General features: G+C 38.7%; 1 protein-coding gene across 4 annotated transcripts in view; it reads left to right on the top strand.

Annotated features, from left to right (window-relative positions):
* Window positions 1–16775, top strand: part of col12a1b (collagen, type XII, alpha 1b) — a 76790-nt gene that overhangs the window by 36292 nt on the left and 23723 nt on the right. For all 4 annotated transcript variants that reach the window (XM_058379786.1, XM_058379785.1, XM_058379788.1 and 1 more), the window contains 22 exons: window positions 1737–1866; window positions 2002–2141; window positions 2260–2389; window positions 2552–2691; window positions 3047–3176; window positions 3272–3411; window positions 4093–4222; window positions 4327–4466; window positions 4624–4753; window positions 5450–5589; window positions 5707–5839; window positions 5950–6089; window positions 6251–6380; window positions 6489–6628; window positions 7750–7879; window positions 8898–9040; window positions 11476–11605; window positions 11770–11912; window positions 12986–13115; window positions 14057–14176; window positions 14638–14784; window positions 14907–15023. In XM_058379786.1, coding sequence (XP_058235769.1) covers window positions 1737–1866; window positions 2002–2141; window positions 2260–2389; window positions 2552–2691; window positions 3047–3176; window positions 3272–3411; window positions 4093–4222; window positions 4327–4466; window positions 4624–4753; window positions 5450–5589; window positions 5707–5839; window positions 5950–6089; window positions 6251–6380; window positions 6489–6628; window positions 7750–7879; window positions 8898–9040; window positions 11476–11605; window positions 11770–11912; window positions 12986–13115; window positions 14057–14176; window positions 14638–14784; window positions 14907–15023 — 2953 coding nt within the window. The remainder of the gene's footprint in view (window positions 1–1736; window positions 1867–2001; window positions 2142–2259; window positions 2390–2551; window positions 2692–3046; window positions 3177–3271; window positions 3412–4092; window positions 4223–4326; window positions 4467–4623; window positions 4754–5449; window positions 5590–5706; window positions 5840–5949; window positions 6090–6250; window positions 6381–6488; window positions 6629–7749; window positions 7880–8897; window positions 9041–11475; window positions 11606–11769; window positions 11913–12985; window positions 13116–14056; window positions 14177–14637; window positions 14785–14906; window positions 15024–16775) is intronic.

Below are 16775 nucleotides of genomic sequence, written 5' to 3'. Positions count from 1 at the left end.
ACACTAATATTCTTATGGCGACATTTTTGAGAAGTGTGTAAAAATGAATCCAAAGCTAATCCAAGCATTTCAGTTTGTATGCTGGTTAAAGTGATCATCCTCTTAGTTGCCCATAGCTAGGGAGAATCTGGAATTATTTTTCTTCAGTAACTCTCCAAGACATTAGATACTGGATGCCGTTTGATTTTTTTTCACATGATGCTATGTTGACGATCTTTGCTGGTCCACATTTTTGTTTTGTGCAAGTTCCACCACACCTAAGCTAGAATTTTGGGTTTCCCCACATGCTCAGGTGATCCTGACTGTTTAGTATTGGACACTACAACAGCTGCAAAAAACCCTGGCTAGCGTGGGTGTCCTTGAGGGCAAGCCTGGAAAACTGACCACAGGGTTAAATAAGATCATAAATACCAAAGCAATCCCTGTTGTTGGAAAAACATAAACACCTCCCACCATGGCTTTAAAGCAGCTGGAGAAGTATGTTTCTGACTCATTATTTAATAAATAGAGATGATGTAAACTTTACAATGAGAACAAAATTGTGGGACTATTTGTCTTTTCTCACATCATTAGTTTAATATTTAGATTATGTCACTGTCTCGGGGCTTACTTCTTCACACAAAGGACACATTCTTTACAGCACCAGACTTTGCTCATTGATCAAAATCATTTAAAACTTTACACAAAAAAAAATGTTGTGTATACTTTGCATAGATAATGTTGCACTCATGTTTAGAAATAAATCTAAATGTAAGGCTTATGATTAAGTCATAACAATATCCTAACGTAACACATTGTTTTGTAATATCCGTTTCATAAATTAGATTATAAAATATCTATAGAGAAGAATCATAGCATATATATATATATATATATATATATATATATATATATATGCTATATTATGTAAAAAGGTTTTGATATAGTAGCACTGCTAATGTTTAATCCTAGCCATGTGAATCAAACTCAAAAACTGGCTTCAGATTCTTTGCTGCATGTATATAACTAAATGAAGCGATTCATTGCCTCAAGACTCAATGGACTGTGTATTGCTATGCAACAAGACAGTGACTCAAAACACATAGCTGAGGCATCTCAGGGATCATCAGGGAAGAACAGTGGAACGTTTTAGACCAGCCAAGTCAGAGTGCTTATTTAGATACAATTACTACCTCCACTGAAATGCCTCAAAATGAACAGGAACTGCAGAAAAAAAAGATTGGCAAAGCAATGCAAAGAAAAATAATGAGAATATGTTTTTGTCATTGAGCCAAAGACCTGATGTGGTTATAGCACATATGGTCAAATACTAATTTATATGTTTCTTAAAGTGTCATTTTAGTTTAAGTTGATTTGAGCACATGAAGTCTAAATTTTCAAAACACCTAAGCCCAAAAAATAAAAAAATCATGCTCTGTACTTTGGGTTCCAACCTGTTTGATTAGCATTTATATGATAAATGTTAATGTTGGCTTTGAGCACTGTTGGACAGCACCTTAAACCTTAAGCTTTCAGACAGCAGTGTTGCTTTTAAAACTACTATAAGTTCACAAACTTCATAAAGTGGTTTATTTTGTGGGGTATAACAATGCGATGCTATGACGATGTTTAGCACCTCATCAGCATGTCAGCCAGTGGTTTCCTTGATTACTTGGTTTCTAAACAGAAATAAAAAGGAGTTCCAGTAATTTGTCCAAAGCAAACAGTTACTGACTGCTGACATGTATTCCAAACAGACCCAGGTTGGAGGAAGGAAGAACAGTGTTATTCTTCAGAAGCTGACTCCTGACACGGCATATTCCATCACTGTAGCGGCAGTGTACCGCACTGGAGAGCCCAAAGACATTTCTGGCCAAGGAAAGACAAGTATGTGTTTTTTTTTTTCTTTAAGAATTTACCCAAGGTGTTTGTATGATATCCGTTCACTATACAATAGACTTTCATTTCAAGAATTGACAATCAGAGTTTATCTACATTATTGATGTATTTGATCATTTCCAGAGCCATTAGGCGGGGTGCGAAACCTCCAGGTCCTGAACCCAACCATGACCACACTGAATGTGCGCTGGGAGCCAGCTGAAGGAAAAGTAAAGGAGTACAAGGTTGCATATATTCCTGCAGCTGGTGGACCTGAAGTCATGGTAGGACTAAAAAAATTGCCAGATGTTGGAAGCGGGAATGCTGTGTAGCATGCGTTGCTGAAGTAGTTTTGCTTTAATGATCAAGTTGTCTAACATTTGTTATACGTTAAATGAACAGGAGCCAGTATCAGGTACAACTACCACCACGGTTCTGAGAAACCTGCAGCCAGACACACTGTACACAGTCACTGTGTACCCAGTGTATGCTGAGGGTGACGGCCAAAGGATGTCAGAAAATGGAAAGACAAGTGAGTTTTCCAATTATTGGCATTAAATCAACTCAAATAATTAAACTAAGTATTGTTTTGTGATCTTTTTGATTGATAGTTCCAAGCTTTCTGCAGTGCAGAATGTGACAGATATTCAACACCAAAATTGTAAAACAAAACAAATACGGTTCTGTTCTGCAGGGGCCCTTGGAGGAGTAAAGAATTTGAGGGTCACTGACCCCACCATGACCTCTCTCAATGTCAAGTGGGACCCTGCTGATGGAGCAGTACGGCAGTATAAGATCTTCTACGTCCCTACAGCTGGAGGCACCGAGGATATGGTGGGACTTGCTGAAACTCGTTCTGCTCTTGGTTTTGTTTGTTTGAATGCATATTTGTGCCTTATTTGTAGACATCCTGTTGGGTTTCTCTTGGGCACAAAAAAAAATCTATATCAATATATACCAGATGTTTGGCTAGGACACCAAGATAGAGCCTGACAGTTTTAACTGAACCATCCAATCAATTTGCAAGGTCTGATGCACTTATCAAGTTTGCGTGCTGTAGCTCCAACGGATATTGTGATAGACTTTGTAAGCCTCAACTGTTACCATTATTGATACTACCTTGCGTGTGCAGAGATTTCTGCAGTAAAATAAGGACTCTCTGAAATGGATAAATTCCTATTTTGAACAGGAACAAGTTCCTGCTGGCACAACAAACATTGTCCTGAGAAACCTTCAGCCAGACTCTCTTTATACTGTGTCAGTTGTGCCAGTATATCCAGCTACTGAGGGTCGCCGCCAGTCTGATAATGGAAAGACCTGTGAGTATCAAGTCATTGTTTTACCTCAGTTCTCTTTTGAAAGTGGCATATTTTGCCATTGTTCCTTGTCTTGATGAGTCATTATCACTTTTCAGTGCCTCTTGGTGGTGTTAGGGGTCTCCGTATCTCTGATGCAACCTTCACCACACTGACAGCAACCTGGGATGCTGCTGATGGGAATGTTCAAGGCTACAAAGTCATCTATGTGCCCACAGATGGAGGCCCTGAGCTTGTGGTACAGTTCTGCCTCTCTTGCTCTCATTCTTAACACAATTTTGTTTTTTTTTCTTTTTTTTCTATCCCCCCCCCGTCACAGCATTCACATCACTACAGTGTTGACATCACCTGATGACAGGCAAAGATTTTCTGAGATGTGAAATGTAAGCGCCTGGCATAGGCCCTGATGATTGAAAAAGCTAATCATTGTTGTTTCAAATGCAATTTTCACATAGTTGTTCAGATTTTTAATCCTGAACGTGGGATATGAAATCCCCTTAGACATGCCACTGTTCAGGATCACTTGGAGCAAAGCAAGTGTGAAAAGCACACAAACCTAAAATAAATATGAATTTGTTATTAAATCTATTTTGCATGACATTTGGAAATGGATCCTTGACATTTCTGTTTTGAATGCCAATGTTCAGGATCGCTTGGAGCAAAGCAAGTGTGAAAAGGATACTATCTCCAAATTAAATTTATTATTACATTTGACTTGGCAATTGGATCTTGCAGGAATTTGCATTACCTATTTGAAATTGGCAAGCATATGGCATGAGGTTTGAATTAGAATTACTAGGAAGAAAGAGATCAATTGAGATAATGCTTTATTACCAGGACTTGCTGAATTTCCACCATTCCATTTCTTCCATTTCCTGGCAGTTCAGCTCAGTAGAATGTCTCCTGTTTCACTTCACAGGAACAAGTATCTGAGAGCACCACTACTTTTCAGATGAAAAGCCTTAAGCCCAACACACTATACACAGTCACTGTGGTGCCTGTTTATGCTGAAGGAGATGGACCACAGCTCTCTGAGAAGGGCAGGACAAGTAAGTAATAATGCAGACATCCAAAAATGAAGGTCCATTATCTATTACACGCTTGTCTGTTGAGGCTGAACAGAATCACTGAAAACTTCAATTGTTGTTCTCAGAACCTCTGGGTACTGTGAGGAATCTTCAGGTTACTGATCCAACCATAAATACACTCAGTGTTCGTTGGGATCCTGCTGAGGGCAACGTCAGAGAGTACATTGTCATCTACGTCCCTGAAGCTGGTGGTGAACAAGATGTGGTGAGACATCCTATTATTGTTGACAAACAAAATCATGTCATCTATGTTTAAAAATCCTTAGTGCATGAAAAAAAAAAATCCCTGGTCAGTAAATGGCTTATATGTCAGTTCAAGAATGTGCTCACTGATCACTTATTGCTTTCTACATGTTCTACAGGAACAGATCTCTGGGAGCACCACCTCCACCATTCTGAAGAATCTGGAACCTGACACAAAGTATACTGTTACTGTGGTACCTGTTTACCATGAGATGGAAGGGAAGCCCTTGTCAGAGAATGGAAAGACAAGTAAGTCATAAATTTGCTAATTAGATATAACTAATATCCACTATAGTTACCAAATGGCACAAAAATGAAATATTTTTAGTTCACAAGAGTTCTGTTGCATTAAGAGCTCATTTATGGGCCTGTAAAAACTGGAACAAAATAATTACAAGGTAATTTTCTATGACAAATCAAATCCATTAGAGTTGTTGGCTGGTGTGTACCTCTCAAGCTGAGTTTAGAGACTTGTACCATGCAAACTTTCTCTAAAAATAATATGATACATAATGTCAAACAGTGCCAGAAATTGTCTCCACTGCCTTTTTCTCTGGAATTGAGTCTGGGTTTTCATTGCAGAAATGCAGCAATAGTCTATAGTCTATAGGTAGCTGCCTTAATGTCATTTCAGGGTCCCTGTTTAAGACAACCTTCTTGGGTTTCCTCTGGGATCTCTGGTTTCCTCTTGCATAACCCAAATTCATGCAGGAAGGTGGATAAGTTACATTAATCTCCCCTTAGGAGTCAATGTGTGTATGCATGGTGACCCACCTCCATGGGGACTGGTATTCCCACCTTGTGCCCAGTGTTTTCAGGAAATTCTCAGGACCCATTGAGTCCCTGACCAGGATAAGGCCCTTACTAAAGATATATACATAAATAAAAGGATACTATGGTTATTGCCGTATATTGTAATCAGCGAATTTTGCTTATTTTCACTAGAACCACTGGGTGGAGTTCGGAATCTGCAGGTAACTGACCCAACTGCAAGCACACTGAATGTACGCTGGGACCATGCAGATGGAAATCCTCGCCACTACAAGGTTTTCTATGTATCACAACCAGGAACAGAGGAGAAAATGGTAAAAATTAGATGCCTTAGTTGTTGAAACATATCTGTTACTTCTTTTAATTAATGCTCAGGTATGTGCTATACAATGTATTGATTTTCTCTTTCTTTTTTCCTGACTTGTAAACAGGAACAAGTTTCTGGCAGCACTACCAACACTGTCCTGCGTAACTTAGATCCCAACACTGTCTACAAGGTCACGCTGTTACCCATATATGACAAAGACGTAGAGGGAAAACGTCAGTCTGAGAATGGAAAGACAAGTAAGTCCACTTCTGTTGTACTGCGATTAGATCTGTGATCTCCAGTGTGGCAGATTTGGATGGTCCAGGTTTGCATCACATTAGCTCATGGTGTCCTGTGTTTTGTGCAGAGCCTCTGGGAGCAGTAAAGAACATTCAAGTGACAGATCCCACTGTTAACTCTTTAAGGGTGCGTTGGGACCCAGCTGATGGTGATGTCCGTCAGTACAACGTACTTTACGTGCCTACTGCTGGAGGCACTGAAAGCATGGTATGTACTAACAGAATGCATGTAGTTTAATGGTACTCATACCCCTGTCCCGGGCTCATGCAAGGCCTCATCATCAGCCTAAGACTGAGATCAGAGATTAGTGATAATGCCAAATGGTAACTGGCTACCAGATGATAATAATTTTGCAATTTTTACCTCAGACTCAGGTGTCTGGAGTTTCGACTAACACAATTCTCAGGAACCTACAGCCAGACACGGACTACACAATCACTGTGGTGCCAGTGTATTCAGATATGGAGGGGAAGAGACAGTCAGAGAAAGGAAAGACAAGTATGTATCAGTCAAACATTTCTTCATCCTATATGACAGCATATCATATTGTCTTTTACATTAAAAGCACACATGCCATATGACAATACAACATTATCTTTTATCAAGAACCTTTGGGTGGAGTGAAGAATTTGCAGGTCACCGACCCAACCACCAGCTCCCTGAGAGTGCGCTGGGAGCCCGCTGAAGGAAATGTACGCCAGTACCGCCTCTTCTATGTGCCTGCTACGGGAGGTGCAGAGGATATGGTGAGATATATAGACAGCTCTGTTTTCTTCTTTTTGAGTTTAATAGTAAATAGATTGTCTATATCTGATATCTGTGTTAATATATATTAAATCTACAATTGCTGGTGATATTTAGTAGCACAGAGACATTTATTTAGCTGAATTTTATATATTACTTTACAACTCCACAATTTTGCTAATAAAAACGTGAAGTTAAACAATTGCTAGGCTTTATATTAATTTTGCATGGGACTAGTGTACATTGGATTTACACTTAAATCCAATGTTACACTTTACACTTACTTAAGTTAACTACCCTGAGAATATCGACTAAGAACTTGGACAAAGCTACAAAATGGCTGCCACTAAAATAGTGTGTGATGCAGTTAGTAGGTAATAAACAGACATCAGAAATCAGACATGGAAAGTAATTATATTAAAAAATTGAATATTTTTGCCACGTACATTGTATTATTTGGTGTTAACAAATGCATTGAGGTGGAGATTTTTTTCTTCTGTCAAACCTGTAGCACTATCAGTAGAAAAGAAAAAACACACTTATTAAGTAGAAGTTGTGACTGATTTCTTTCTAGCCCAGACTGTAGAATCAGTCTCTGCAGAAGTTCAGTCTCGTGTACAGTAGCAGCTGTAATAAATGTGACACAAGGACTTTCTTGACCATTCATTATTTAGTTACTTTTATAAAGTATCTTTAAAATACATGAGGAGGATATTCTTATACTGTAATTAAAAGAATAAGCACAGAATTTCTATTCAATGTCTAAACTACACAAAGGTATTTTGAATTTAAGAGCTTGCGACCTCTATGTACAGCTTTTCTGTTTAATCTTATCTTGGTATGAGTTGAAAGACTTCAAAATATTAGGAAGTCCTTACAAATCCTTTTCCTAACTTCTATGTGTTCCAGTGTGTAAGTTTTTGTTTTTGCTATTTGTTTGGTTTCATTTCTGTCCCACTCAAAGACACCCACTGATCTACTCTCCCATACAAACCCATACCAGATATTAACCCCTTTATCTTCTGTTCATTCACATCCTCTTTTCTTACTCAGGGAGTATGTAAGGTTGGGAGGATCCTTAGTAATTAGATTTCTTGTTTATTCTTGGCTCATGTGTTGACAGGAGCAAGTATCTGGAGGAACTACCAATACGGTATTGAGGAATCTTCTATCAGACACGGTCTACACTGTAACTGTGGCTCCAGTGTATCCTGAGGGAGAGGGTCTTCGCCAATCAGAGAAGGGAAAGACACGTGAGTGAGATGGAAGAAGTTCCTCATCGCTGTTTGCACACTATGATGTATAATAAAGAAATGGGATTAACAATGCCTTTAGTGCACCAGCCACATCTGCCCTTTTTTTAAAGGGGAAAAAAATACGTTTGTGGAGAGATTAAGCTGGCTTATGTTGTCTGTCTTCCATGAGTCTAGTTGGTCTGATCATGCTCAGCACATTGGCCTCATTTTCATTCTGCATGTAATGCTTACTCAGCAAATCCCCTGTCTGGAGAAGGCTGATCGAAGAGCTCAGATTTCACTGGAGCATGAACATATAACAAATCTTGAGTTTTCTCCAGCGCCCTTCTATGCAACACTAACAGCATCAGGGAACTATGCGTTTATGTCTTCCCAAGTCCCTCAGTGACAATTACACCCCAATGATTTACAACAGTACACGATCCCCTAATGTATCATATATTTGGACAGTGTTTGCCAAGTTCTCCCATGTTTTGCTATTAATATCTGTGCAGACGTTATCACGCTCAATTTACATTGCATAATACTGTATGTGCATTTGGAAGAAATCCACACAGTACTGTACTTGTACTCAATGCCCCAGTGCATGATGAATTTATGCCTTTTGTGGATTTTGTGGGTATATCTCAAATTGAGAGAGACAATAGAGCAACATTTGTTTATAACAAGATCACGCTTGGAGTTCTGCACACAACTAGAAAACAAAAAGCCACATCTGCTTCAGTTTTAAGGACAAGTACAGTGTTTAGCCTAAATGTAGCCCCCCAGCTTCGTGTATTCCCAGCATGCATACCATTAAAACCAATGTGTCTATGTCTACTGCTTAGCTCAGCGTTTATTTCCCAGCTTTATTGCAGTAATGTAGCTCTACTTCCTGTTTAAATTGGGCCAGCACTGGATGCCCTTTTCCTTGCTCTAACGCTTAACCTATAAATAAATTCCTTTCTTAGGTTGAGTGTCTGTGGCCCATAAGACAAGCAGTGTATATTGTTTTCTATCTTGTTTCACCCTGCAGTTCCTCGTACTCCACCAAGGAACATCCAGGTTTACCATCCCACCCCGAACAGCCTCAATGTCCGATGGGAGCCGGCCTCGGGTCAGGTGCAGCAGTACCGGGTTGAGTATGCACCTCTCACTGGAGTCCGACCTTCTGAGTTTGTGAGTTTCATTCTTATCATCTTCTTTCATTCTACTCAAACATATTTCAATTTCAAAGAATTTTAAAGCCATAAATGTTATTAGACAATATTGGTAAAGCATCAAATACGGTGAAGCATAATATTAAGTCTCCATAATTGTCGTGTGGTGTACAATAATATTGTGTCAGTAGTGATTCAAGGCACAGCATCTCTTATAAGTCTTCTCAACACCAAGACTACAGCCAATGGTATAACCCATGCCTCTTTCTCTTTGCTTATAGTTTTGATAGCTCCCACAGTTGGCTATGTGGTGGATTTTCATGTATAAAAATATGCCTTCTGTAATTTTCCCCCCTGAATGGATTCACTGAAGTATTTTTGGATCAAGCAATAAACACAGGGCCAGAAGAAGATTTGAATGCAAGAAAGAAACATGCACTCAGGCACATCTGTGCAAGACATTGAGAAACTTGGGACATGTGAGGAACTCTCAGGCTCTAAATAAGAAATAATGAGGCTATTGGTTTTGTGATTAGAATATTCTTTGAAACAAATCTGGAATTTGTTAAAACAAAGGCCACATGGACGTTGATTTGATTTCATTGTCTCATGACTTTTCCAGTGTCCATGTTTAGAGCTTTGTACTTATACCTACAGTAAGGGCCAAATGTTGGTGTCTTCTGCCAAGAACGCTTTCAGTTTGTTATTTGGTATTCCCTTAACATTAATAGTTTCTGTTCAGGAATAAGTTGCTTGAAAAGGAGACAAATTGAATGTTAAATACTATTCATTTTAATAAGCGACTGACTCAATTAGTATGCACCTTTGTGAAACCTGTATTGCATCAGTCAAGAAAAAACAAACTGTTTTGTCACATATTAGTGAAGAATGAAGAAACGACTCATACCGCAGAGGTTTTTGCTCAGTCTAAGCCAAGTCCTGCAGTTGATCTCGTTGTACTCATGTTACTTTCATACAATTGCTACTGTAATCCGACTATCCAGTATTGATTGGAGAAGGATGGTGTGAGAAATTTGGAAAAGATGAATCTGAGGATGTGACCTAATCCACATTTTGAAGTATAGAGAAAAAACATTATAATGAATTCTCAGTCTGTCCTGAAATGCATATTAGAGCAGAGTGAAAGAGGGGAAAGGCTGCTATGATAAGCGTGACAGTGTAAGAATGTCCCTGAAATAGTACACACACAGACACATATGCTGTCTCTCTCTCTCTCTCTCTCTCTTTTATATTCAATCACTTATAAATCAGTAAACCTTTCACAGGAAATAATGTTTAAAAGAAAAACTGCTGAAAATCTCTTCAGTGATTCCCCCTTTCTAATTTCAGCTCTTTTTAAAGAATGCTTTAGTTTTCCTCAAGTGCAGGCTTTCTGTTAAGCTCTAATTTAATGGATATTGTTAAACACAGTATATAAATAAAATGATGTTCAAATGTATCACTTATTGTGAAATATTCTAAAAAATTAGATACAATTGGACAACCTCTTATAGGAAAATAATCAATGATGGTACAGTGTGATGTGGAAACAGAACGTCCTAAATTATTTTATTCCTTAAGTTGCCAACACTGACACTTTATTTCTTACACCATTCACAAAGCTCTTTCCTGTTCCCGTATATAATAGCAGCTACCAGTCTATCTTGAAATCAATAAGTCCTCTGTCTTGAAGAAGCAGAAAACTTATTGACAAGAATGGACACTGGAGACTTGAAATGAATTTTTCCTCTTCATTTTTCTGTGTTTTTTTTTTCTTTCTTTCTTTGACTAATGAAACTATAATGCATTAGAAGGAGTTGGTAGTTTGAGCTGCTGTTGCAGAACGCCTTCTGCGACACAGCTGTGGAAAAACAAATATTATTATTATTATTTGTTTATAAATAATTAAATGGCAGATCATGGTCGTTCACTCGGAGCAACCTTCCGTTCATGAATGCTCCCCAGACCTGCATGCCATGTGCTCTTTTTAGTGTGTAGTGAAATAAGGGCTGTCATGGGTCTCATAGACATCTGCATTCTCTGTGATGCAATGATTCACAGATAAAAAGGGTACTCATCAGATGGAGTGATAATCCTGCTGGTTGTTGACAGGTACATGATGGGATTCCCCACAGCTGTGAAACACCAGCAGCAGATGTGTTTAGACTTGAATAGGAGGTGAACCCCAGGTCCGCTCACACCAACAGCAGCCATCCAAACTGTTACGTAAAGGAGAATGCTATTTAGCATTTAACCCATGGCAGCTTTTGTTTACATTACACATCTATCTGAAGATGTCCTTTTGCTCCGTTAATCTAAACAGGGGTTTAATGATGAGGTCATTATTTAGAATTGTGTGTGCCAGATTAGTGATGTCCACAGAACTGTTTTAAGTAGGATGCACTTAAGCGTGCTCATCTGCATGTCATCTACATGACGATCCTTTCTGTGAAGGTCTTGGTTCCTGGAAACATCAACAATGCATTCCTAGACCAGCTCGTCCCCGACACGCCATACTCCGTCAATGTCTTGGCGCTGTATGCTGATGGAAATGGACCACCAGTCAAAGGAAACGGAAAAACATGTGAGCTAAACTTTATGATTATACTATCAACACAGAACATAAACGGAGTTTCTAACACTGGCGGGTTGAAGGAACATGACAGAATCAGTCATTTGTTATGTATGAAATGTGTTTGTACATCTTAGTGTGTGAAGTATGCTAACAGTGAGCAATGTCCGTTTCAGTGCCACGTGCCAGCCCCAGGAACCTGCGTGTGTTTGACGCCACCACCAGCACGCTCAGTATCGGCTGGGATCATGCTGAAGGACCTGTAATGCAGTACAAAATCACATACGCCCCTCTGACCGGAGACCCCATTACTGAGTTTGTAAGTACTGCTTTGAAATAGATTATTTCCTCAGAAACTGTGTCACTGTTTGCAAGATATTTCTTTAATCACTGCATAAACTATACATAATGTCTTGTAATGTGTAGCATAAAAGATTATAAGTGCACATAAGACACATATAGACATGTAGAATATTGCTGGTTCTTGTATTTCTACACAATATTATCAGAGCTCCTGTTATAGAAAATTCATAGGTTGTGGTAGATAATGCTCATATCCCTTTGTGATATTCCAACTATATGAATATATCATGCAATAATAATGGGCATAAACCTGTTAGTGTGTTTGCTTACAGAACATTCCTAGTGCAAGATCTTAACTACATATAATGATGGACAGGTTACACTGTATGTTCCTAATACTAAGTTTGTGATATAAATAATTATAACTGCTTATACTCCTGTATCATATAAGGATTTCTAAGTTTCATGAAACATCTCTTTTATATACAAATCTAAGTGCTCATTAATATGTATTTGTTACAGGATGACAATGCCATATGAAATATATCAACAGAGGTTACAGTGTCAGGCATATTACCAAGCTTTAGCCATTAACAGATTGGCACAATAATATTCCTAATAGAGCAAATGAACAAAACTAACAAATGCCAAACTGACATCATGTGTTAAGGTCAGCGAGTGAGCGTGAAAGCAGAAAATCTTATTCTCAGCTGGTGTTATGTCATTTTAGCTTCTAGTAGAAACAGAAAGCCCCAAATGAAGCGGAAATGAATTGATTCTTTTAAGTGACTGTTGAGGGAAGTTATTATTATGGTTAAGGCAGGAGTTCTGTAGCCATCATCCTCTCTTATTCTTTTATTTTTTTTTTCATTACTGGCTTGAGATTTGGAATGGACCATGTGTTGGTGATGAATACGTCAGAAATTTGTGCTCCAGTCTTTCTATAACTGTGTTTTTGGTTAGAGCTCAACAGAAGAGGTCATGTCCATGCTTCACTTCAGCAGCTTATAATTTGAATAAAAACTTACTTATAGTTCTTGTTTTTTTATAAGCCTAAAGTCCATCTGAGATCCATATGTTTGTCCACAGACTGCTGTTCCTGGAAACAGAAACATTGCCATCCTCCAAAATCTGCTCCCTGATACTCCTTACAACATCACAGTACAGGCCATCTACTCTGACGCCCAGGGAGGGTCTCTGGTTGGAAATGGAAAGACACGTAAGTGAGACTTAAAGAAACCTGCATTAACTTCTTTAACCAGAGGCCTAAAAAAAGGAATTTGCTCCTGTTTGGGTGAAACACAAGTTTTGCATTGGATTTCTTTGCATGTCACACTCCACAGTGGTAATTTTTCAAAGCTCAGGGCTGAGGCAATGGTAACTCAGATGGTTAAGGCTTTGAGTTGTTAAGGTCGGGGTTCAAGCCCCAACACTGCCAAGCTGTCACTGTTGGGCCCCTGAGCAAGCCCCCCTAACCCCCTCTGCTCCAGGGGTGCTGCATCATGGCTGACTCTGTGCTCTGACCCCAACTTCCAAAGCTGGGATATGTGAAGAAAGAATTTCACTGTGCTGTAATGTATATGTGACAAAAACTAAAGGCTTTTTCTTTAAAGACTTAGTATTTCTGTTCAGACTTGCTTACATAAGATCATTCACTTGTTTAAACTGATTGAAAATGTCCAATAAGTCACTTTCCATCACACCAGTGGAATGGAGCACCAGTATACTAGGAATAAGGTTTAAGAAAAAAACTTTGGTTGACGTCCTCTTTTTGTAAATTAAGTGACAACCTGACTGAGCCTGATTTCTGATAGGATGCAGGATGTTTTTTGTATGGTAAACGTCAGTCTGAGTTTGAATACACTGGCATGTGATATCGTTACGCCTGGCAGTTCTTTCTGTACTGTAGCTACCTTGGTGAAACCACGGTGAAAATAAAATAAATCCAGTCTAAACATACATATTCCCCATGAAGACGGTGTAAACACAGTGCAGAAAAATCATGTGGACCTGATCAGTAGCTGCTCCGGGCCATGCCAAGCCAATAAGGGTTTCTTTACCCAATGGAAATGAGTCATGCTTTAGTATGCTTTCTTTGGGTAATTGGCGGAAGGGATTCAGCACTGAGGTATTTCTCTGCTGTGTGCGTTGGACCAACAGTTGGCTTGCTGCAGCCTCGAAACCTTCGTGTGTCAGATGAGTGGTACACCCGTTTCCGTGTGGCCTGGGACCCTGCTCCAGCCCCGGTTATGGGGTACAAACTCGTCTATCAACCCACAGGTACATTTCAATCTCTTTTTATTCCTGAATAATACAAGACATATATATATGCAAGGTATTTATTCTGACATATAGAATATATAAGTGTCAGCACTGTGATATCGATTTGCTAACAATTGAGCGTTCTTGCATGAAAACAAGAAAACATTGAACATCATAAGTTACATACACATGTACACACCCAAAAAAGATACTATATAGTGTATATACCACTAAATTAGTACACACAGACTTAATAAAGCAGTCAAGATGTCCCATTCAAACAGATCAATGTATTATCAATGTAATGGTGCAAGATATATACATATATCAATAAAACAACATAAACTTGCTTATTGATAAAATCATTCAATGTTTTATTGGCAAATAATCCCAGCACATATATATGTAAATAAAAAGCATGCATGAAAATTGTGGATGCAAGTGTCGTGTATAAACTTTTTGTCATTTCTGCTTCCCAGATAAGGACGAGACCTTGGAGGTGTTTGTCGGCGATGTTACCTCATATACCCTTCACAACCTGCTACCTGGGACAACTTATGATGTCAAAGTGTACGCTCAGTACGATGCTGGTGTGAGCGAAGCGCTTACAGGACAAGGAACAACACGTACGTGACTGAATGTTAAATCATGTCATGGTTCTTTTTACAGAGTAGGAACTGACAGAAGATTTGTTTTTAGTAGTGCAGTACAGTAAATATTATTTTCCTTTCTCTGCCTATTTTCTCAGTCTACCTCAATGTGACCAACCTGGAAACGTACAATGTCGGCTACGACCGGTTCTGCGTCAAGTGGACACCTCACCGTGGTGCAACTTCTTACAGGATCAAGCTGAATCCTCTGGATCGTGAGTCACACAAACCACTTTGACGTGCATTTCGATCATGTCCAGATCATTTGGTTTAATTTACCCCCCCTTGTTTGTATAAATAGTTAAAGTTGTTTGTCGATGGTTGCTGTAGTGACCCGTTTCTGTTGCCTTGTATTGTGTCATCAGTCTCCTGGAATGACAACACGTCAGTCGCCTGGACTGAATGTTTATCCTCTGTGTTTTTCTTCGTTTATTCTCTGTCAAAGGACATATGTAGAATAAACTCGACCACCGAGTTTTAACCGATTCGGACGAGCTAGACAGTTTGGTTTCTTTCCTTAAATCCATCTGGTTCTTATTCACACATAGATTAAGGGTGTTTAGTTTTTTTTTTAAAAAAAGAGCAGGACATTGGAGGATAGCCAAACTGTCGGCCCATTTGGCAAATTCCTGAGAGTTAAACAATGAACCAAGGCACATCCTCGAGACATAGAAGAACGTGCCAGTATGGCTGAGAGATAAAAAAAAATCAATTCACCACAAAGATCTGAGATTAATAAGCAGCACACAAGGTTTGGGGTTCCCAGGTATCACATGCTGTTTTACTAAAGAATCACACTGTGGTTAATGACATTATGTGAAAGAGGAAGTGCTGGGTTTAGATTGGAAGCCAGGGTCTAGATATTTATTCACATATTAAAAACTAATGCATTTGGACAATATGGGTTATTTAAATTTTTTTTTAAAGATAATGAAAACAACTACTTATGCGATCCTGACAGAAAACTGAGCATGTTTATATGTAACATAATCCAGTAGCTACAAAAATAATGTGCTTGACATGCACTAATGTAACCTGACATTGAGCTCACTGAGTCAATTCTTGGATTTAATTTGAAATATATTACATGCGCACATTTACTGTCAATCTGCAACTCGCCAGTTAAACGAATGAACAGCAGCGGCTTGTGAGCATAGATTTCTGTGGTGCAGGATGACATTAGTATCTCGAAATTAAATTTAGAGGCTGCTCAGTCTGACTTATACTATAGACTGCTGTCTAGGGAATTTGTAGAGCAATAACTTAGTACGCAGTTGAGAGACGTCCTGAAATCTAAAATAGTCTAGAGTATGTGCACCGATTTGTCTAAGAGAGAAGAGAAAGATGAGTCTGAAAGCCAGGGATCAAAGGACAAGAGGAATAGCATCACCAAATTCAAACAATGCAATTTCCAGTTTTTACAGTTGACCAAACTGACACGTAATGCTTCACACTGACACTTTACTGTTTCATTTGCCTCATTTGCAAAGAATTGCAGTTACAGCATCTCTATCAGCACCCCTGATCACAGATTTACTGAAATCGAAAGTTCGTAGATCGTAGTTATCACATTTTCTGGTTGCTGATAATAGTCACAACATCCAAAAAAGAAATAGGATGTGACTTATGCATACATTTTCCTGTTGCATTTTTATTACTAGACCTGAAATGGCTTTACTAGCCAGCACTTATATTTCTTTCTGTTTTTGTTAGTCGATGGTATAATCTATTTCCAGGTCACTGTGGTGCCTTTAATATAACCTTATATAATGTAGTTACACAATCCTATGACTAAATTCTAACTCTAATTCTAAAGTCTAACACTTTTTTTGGTTTAAATCTTAATCTATCCATGTGTTATTTTTCTTAATTTGAATGAAAGAAAGAAAAATAATGTAAAAATGAATAGAGGATGTTATTTGATGTTTGGACCCCTGGTCCAGTGTAAGAAGTGTTCCTGCCTGTGC

The sequence above is a fragment of the Hemibagrus wyckioides genome, linkage group LG25 (assembly GCF_019097595.1).
Source record: "Hemibagrus wyckioides isolate EC202008001 linkage group LG25, SWU_Hwy_1.0, whole genome shotgun sequence".
Classification (NCBI taxonomy): Eukaryota; Metazoa; Chordata; class Actinopteri; order Siluriformes; family Bagridae; genus Hemibagrus; species Hemibagrus wyckioides.
This window is presented reverse-complemented; position numbering and strand designations above follow the sequence as displayed.